Source organism: Marmota flaviventris, chromosome 1, assembly GCF_047511675.1.
Source record: "Marmota flaviventris isolate mMarFla1 chromosome 1, mMarFla1.hap1, whole genome shotgun sequence".
In the NCBI taxonomy this organism is placed as follows: Eukaryota; Metazoa; Chordata; class Mammalia; order Rodentia; family Sciuridae; genus Marmota; species Marmota flaviventris.
The window spans coordinates 88775763-88781926 of NC_092498.1; the positions used below are offsets into that span (position 1 = coordinate 88775763).

The 6164-nt window shown below is 44.1% G+C and overlaps 1 protein-coding gene across 2 annotated transcripts in view; it reads left to right on the plus strand.

Moving 5' to 3' along the window:
* The window catches only part of Mturn (maturin, neural progenitor differentiation regulator homolog), a 28539-nt gene extending 22587 nt beyond the window's left edge, over nucleotides 1-5952 (plus strand). Inside the window, exons 3-4 of one of the 2 annotated variants that reach the window (XM_071613957.1) lie at nucleotides 723-1268; nucleotides 5484-5952. In XM_071613957.1, coding sequence (XP_071470058.1) covers nucleotides 723-833 — 111 coding nt within the window. In that variant the 3' untranslated portion in view covers nucleotides 834-1268; nucleotides 5484-5952. The remainder of the gene's footprint in view (nucleotides 1-722; nucleotides 1269-5483) is intronic. The other variant, XM_071613955.1, reaches the window with a different exon arrangement.
* The last annotated feature ends 212 nt before the right edge of the window (nucleotides 5953-6164 follow it).

The window sequence follows — 6164 nt, forward strand, 5'->3', positions numbered from 1 at the left end:
TGCACATAAAATGATTTTTTAAGAATTCATTTTGCATGTTTGATACTTAAAAAAAGGGACTCTACAGGCTGCCCAGAAAAACTGAGCCTTTGAGACACTAATCATAAAGGATTAACATTCTCTTCCAGTAAATTATAAAAACAGTGGTAGTGGCGGGGCAGGGTGCACACCTGTAATCCCAGCTACTCAGGAGGTTTAGGCAGGAGGATTGCAAGTTCAAGCCTAGCTTGGGTAACTAAGTGAGACCCTGCCTCAAAAATAAACAGTGAAAAGGGCTGGGGAGCTGGGCACAGTGGTGCTTGCCTGTAATTCCAGGCTTGGGAGGCTGAGCAAGAGGATTGCAAGTTCAAAGCCAGCCTCAGCAAAAGTGAGACGCTAAGCAACTCAATGAGACCCTGTCTCTAAATAAAATACAAAAATAGGGCTGGGGATGTGGCTCAGTGACTGAGTGCTTCTGAGTTCAATCCCTGGTACTAAAAAAAAAAAAAAAAAGGATTGGGGATGTAGCTCAGTGGTAGAGTGCCCCTGGGTTCAATGTTCAGTACTGCAAAAAGCAAAGTAAAAATCAGCGGTAGGAGTAGTTGAGTCTTGGAGAACAAATTGTAGCTTCTCTGTTGAGTCCTTTGAGGTGCTGTTTAATGGGATGTGATGCCTTTGCTTGTCTTCCTGCCTGTGGTCCATTTGGTGCTCACAGCTGCTTCTCTCTCCTTCTCTCCCTGTAGTTACTGGGGCTTCCGGATGCAGATGATGATGCATTTGAAGAGTACAGTGCAGATGTGGAGGAGGAGGAACCAGAAGCGGACCACCCCCAAATGGGGGTCAGTCAGCAGTAAACCTCCAAGGGCACCTTCTGGAGAAGGAGAGTGAGCCCGCTGTACCCTAGGTGGGGTCCTGTGCTCCTGGGTTAGCATTAGCACTTCAAAACAGGACGTCTGGCTCCCAGCATCCAAATTAAAATGAATTACCTTTTTAATGACCACACAATATCTGTGATGAGCTTTGCTCAGAAGTGACCTGAATTTCAGTCCCGCTTCAGTGGGGTTTCTATGGAGTTGTCTTGGTAGCCTTTGCCACTTTGAATTTAGAGTCTTTTGTGGCTGCCTATTCTCTCTTGAGTTTATGTTGGAGAATTAACGTTCGCTGACTGGAATGTAGAGAACTCTGAATGTATTAAGGATGTGTTTTGAGTCCTCGCAGGTGACCTGGCTGAGGAACAGCATGGCAGAGAAGCAATGCAGTCTGCACTTTTATGTACCTTTTAAGTGTCCGTAAGTGAAAGGTTTTGCTTATAAAGCATGAGTTTAAATATCTAGTCATTAAACTGCACAAGTGCAAATACAAGGGCAGAAAAGGATGATCACTTAGCTTTGGATTAAGAGGGTAAGAGAGGCAGAGAAGCCTGGAGTGTTTCGCCATCACTGAGCTGGTTACCTGGTACATAGCAGCTGGTTCCTGGTTAGATATAAATGTTACTTGCTTGTTCAGTTGTTTTAAAAATGCTAATTCCAAAGCCACTTTTTAGTCTAATAGTGGAAAATATAAAAGGGTGAAAGACTAAAACCAACAATTTCTTTAAGCATTTTATAAACCATCCCATATATGAAATGAGACATTTACCTTCTGTCTTTCTAATGAGATGGCCACTTGTTAAATCAAGAAAACGCCCAGAATCCAAGTAAGTGCCACTTAAACTTTGAAGCCATAGATCCATATATAAATTTAGTAGGAAAATAAACCAGGATAAAAATTTTTTTAAAAAGTATAACGGAATCCTTTACTTTCTTAATCTTTTATTCTTAAAAAAAATAGTCAAGAAAAGGCTCCCGTTCTTTAATTTGTTTAAAATTATAACAAGTACTTTAAGGAACCTAATAGTAGTGAACTTTTAAAGTAACATGAAAATAGGCAACTTGATGATTGGGTGGCTTGGTTAAAGGGGGCATATTTAATGATCAAGATACTCAGACAACTCACAGAAACAACTGCTGTCTTCATTTAGCCAACAAATGCTTACTGGGGACATCAATGCCAGGTTGGAACTATTTGACATACTCGTTTTCTTGGACCTCGGGCATCATCTCTGGTTCTAATCATGTAGGATGTGGAATGAATGCCTCTTTTACAGCACTTGACTTCCTCTAGCATCTGGGCTGGGAATGTTCCAAACATGCACACATGTGCCCGTTAGGTTGTCAGTATTTTGAATTAAAAAAATCAGTAGCAGAGGCCACAGAACTCATGGGAGTCTTGTACATCTTCCAGGCATGTTGGTGTGAACCTGATCGTCTTAGCATTTTCTGTTTAATTAAGTGGTGCTGTGAGGAGCTTGGCTACTCGTGGTCTAATAGTGTGCTGTACTTTTCTGTCATTGGTAAATAACACGGTGGTCTCCATCCGTGCTCCAGTGATCCATGTTTTATTCTTTTCTTGGGAAAGCACATTAAAGGTTAATTTCAAGTCAGATCAATTTCCCTAGAGTAACCTATTAGCAAAAGCAGACTCAGCGATTCATCCATTGGGGTGTGTCCTGCCTCAGCAGCCCTGCCCCGTGCCCACTGGCTCTGCCCTGAACAGAGGTCATCATGAGCTGACATCTGCAGAGAGTGCCCAGGTTTGGTACCTCCAGTTCTAAGGTAAACTGGAATTTACACACAGAGGGCTTTACATCTAAATTTACATATGCTTGGGAATGGAATGGTTGTTACTATAGAATATATCTTATCAAAAAAAAATGTTTAGACTTGAACCAGACACATTTTGGTATCACCATGTTCATGTTCTGTTTATAAAAATTGAGCTGAAATGGTCAGCCACTCACTGAGAATTCTGGTCTCTGTTCTGCCTCAGTGGTTGGGGAGAGATCACTGTGTGACTTATTTCATGGTAAAACCCCAAAGGCTTTAAGCAGATCCAATTGTTTCCTCTAAAACTTCCTTCTCTGATGGTGTGCACATCCCTGCAGTGCTCTGGTGTGCTTACTCAAACATTCCCTCCAGCCCACACATGGATACTCTCGTTGGCACCTGCCGGTCAGTTAGATTGGGCAGCCTGTGTTAGGGAATTGATTCTGTGGTGCAACAGGTGTGGGACCTTTCATAGACACTCACTAGGAGGTACAGCTGTGTGCTGGGGTGAGGAAAGACACCTAGGTTCTAGCCTTGACTCTGCCTTTTTTTTTTTGGTACCAGCGATTTAATCCACGGGCTGTCCCCACTGAGCCACATCCTCAGCCTTTTTTATTTTTTATTTTAAGTTGCTTAGGGCCTTTCTAAATGGCTGAGGTGGTCTCAAACTTGAGATCCTCCTGCCTCAGCCTCCCTAGTTGCTGGAATTACAGGTGTGCACTGCCACATCTGGCTTGCCTCTGCTATTGACTGTGGGATCTTGATGAGTTATTTGGCTAGTCTCTGGAACAGGGGTATTTGCTCTTCCAGCTTTTAAGACTGGCCTTCTTTACCTGCTTAACCAACTGTGTGTATGTAGGAGCAACCATCAAGGACACTTAGAGACACAAAAAGAAATGTGTTTGGAATCTTGCCAAAGATACTGTCCTTAGGATGCTGGCCCCGTGGACTGCTTTAGAAAGTGTTGATTTGTGAGTGTCCAAACTTCTGGAGCCTGGGATGGGCCCCAGCCTGTGTGGCTGATGAAATCCTGTTTCTCCTAGGAGAGGGCACAGGGAAGCCCCAGAAGATGTGCTTGTCTCAGCTGTACATATGCTGCCTGTGGAGGGCATAGCTTCTTAGTGTCCCAACATTGGAGGCTTTGGAAGTGGTATGCATTTAGCTTAACTGAGAGGGGAGATTTGCATGTAGAACAATTGAAAGACAGTGAAAGAAGTCCTTTGACTTTTACCCTGTCATTCAGGAAGAGAGAAAGTAAAGTGTGTGTGTGTGTGGGGTGAATGTGGGGGATGTGCTGATTGCTTGTTGATCCCTGTGGCCAGCAGTGAAATCTGGAAATCATGCCTGTGATAACACACCAAACGTTGATCCTGGGTTTGAGTGAAACATGGAGACGTTTTTTCTGGCTGCTTGGTTGCTTTCCTCTGTCTGATGCGTGGAGCAGGCTTCAGGGAACTGCAGGGACTGCAGGCCCAGGGAGGGTGAAGCCCCACGCAGTGCCTGGCACCACCATGGGTTCAGTGCACCGAGGTGTCCACCCGTGTCCCCCAGGCCCACAGCAGCACATGGTACATTGTTCTTCCACGAGCAGAACACAAAAAGTCTGTTATGTCGGGAGATTGTCCTTATGTCCTGGTGCCAGAATTGGGCTCCCAGTGTACTTAAGAGAAAACTTCTCTAGTAGCAACTGTCATTGTTCACGTATAAACGGAAACTGTTCTCTAGCACAATATGCGTCTCTGAATACTGTTCCAGTTTCATAAGAGCACAAAGTGGATGGTTCTAGGGGAGCTGTGATCCCAGAACATCGGTGCAGTTGATATTTTAGGAACCTGCTGGGCATGTTTAAATTCATGAGCTGAGAAACTAGTATGAACAAATCTGGCTTCACATAGTGAGAGGCACGTAGGAATCCACAGGACTTCATTTGGGGTGGGAGGAGAGGAATAGGCACAATGAAGGAGTTAGGTGTCTAAGTCAGGTGTCTTGAGTTGGGGGGGCACCCTTGACAGTTACCCCATGAGGTGCAGGAAAACTGTTTTCCTGGCTGACTCTAGGGGCCTCCTAGCTTCAGAGAATTGACTGCGGAGAGGACTGAGAGGAAAGGCCTTGTGCTGGTGATGGCTTTGTGATTTTAAAAATGTCCCCGCACCCCCGGTCCCTAGGCCAAAAGATGCATTAGGTGTTCTGCACATCTGGTGACATTCCTTCCCTTACTAAAACCAGCTGCCGGCCAGAGAAGCCTGTCTTCCAAGAGTGCTGACAGATCCAAGAGCAGCTATCATCACAGGCAGGTAGAACAGAAACCCAACTTGGGTCTCACCAGGGCTGCCAGAGGCCCTTGTCGGGCACAACCATCTGCTTCACCTGCTTCAGGGTTGCAGAAAGAGCACAATGAAAATCCCAGTGAGCACTGACTCCAAAGAGATGTCACTGCCTGTCGGTTGCTTCATCTTCAGAGAAGCCTAACTTTTTTTTTTTTTGCATTAAAAAATAATCTTCTTTCATAAAGACCCAGTTTTCTTGGTTTTATTATAACAGGTATGACATGAGAAGCTGAGGTCTTTTAGGTTTTATATGGAATAATTCTAACACTTGACAGAATGCCAGTAGCCCAGGGTGTCCATGGGTGTCCATGGCATTTCATGTTCGAAACCCCGCTTACAGCACCAGAAGGCTGAATAGGCACAAGCAGTTCATGGTGTGTACCAGGCCACACAAAAATCAATACTGAATTGGAACTGTACTTAAGTTGTTTGGTACTAGAGAGGAAGCTGACAGTCTGTTCTTGGTAAACTATCTTCCCCTGGTTTTTTCTTCCATTTTGTTATTGTTTCTCAAGATTCATTTCTTTACCAGGTACTTTCTGATACAAGCATCAAGTCGCAGAGTACTCTGTACAAGCGTCAGCTTTGTAGAGGAGGAAGTAAACCTTCAATGCCAGGCAAATTGGAACCCATCTGCCTGTCAGTCCCAGTTGGTGTATGAGAGCACATTTAGCCATCGACAGGAGAAGCAGAAGCAAGGAACAATTGTTTTTGTTGGTTTTGGTTTTTTTGGGTTTTTTTTTAGGCAAGACGTGTTTCCTGTAGGGTGTGTGTACTTTCTTTGCCTTCACGTTTCCTTTGAAAGAAATCTCTTGTAAATTACAAAACTGTGAAATGGGTTGCCAAAAACCATTGCCCTTTGTTAGATGCCTCGAACAGTGGAAAAAAAATCTCTCCTGCACCCTGTCCGCATCTGCTCCCTCCTCCCTTCCCTGGAGGGAGGATCTCATCCAACGATGTAATTACCATACGCTTGCTATTAAAGAGCCTTCCAAACCCTGCTGGTGTGTGTCTCTTGTTTACTCTCTCCACAAAGTTTGGTCCTAATGGACACTTAAGTACCAGGGGCAGAAGTGGAGGTGGAAGGAAAGCTGAGAAGAGAGATTATGAAGGAGGTAGTTAAAAAAAAAAAAAAAAAAAAAAGAATGTCACCCAATTAAAAAATGTAAGCCAAAAAAAAAAAATAAATAAAAGAAGAAGAATAGGAGGAAGA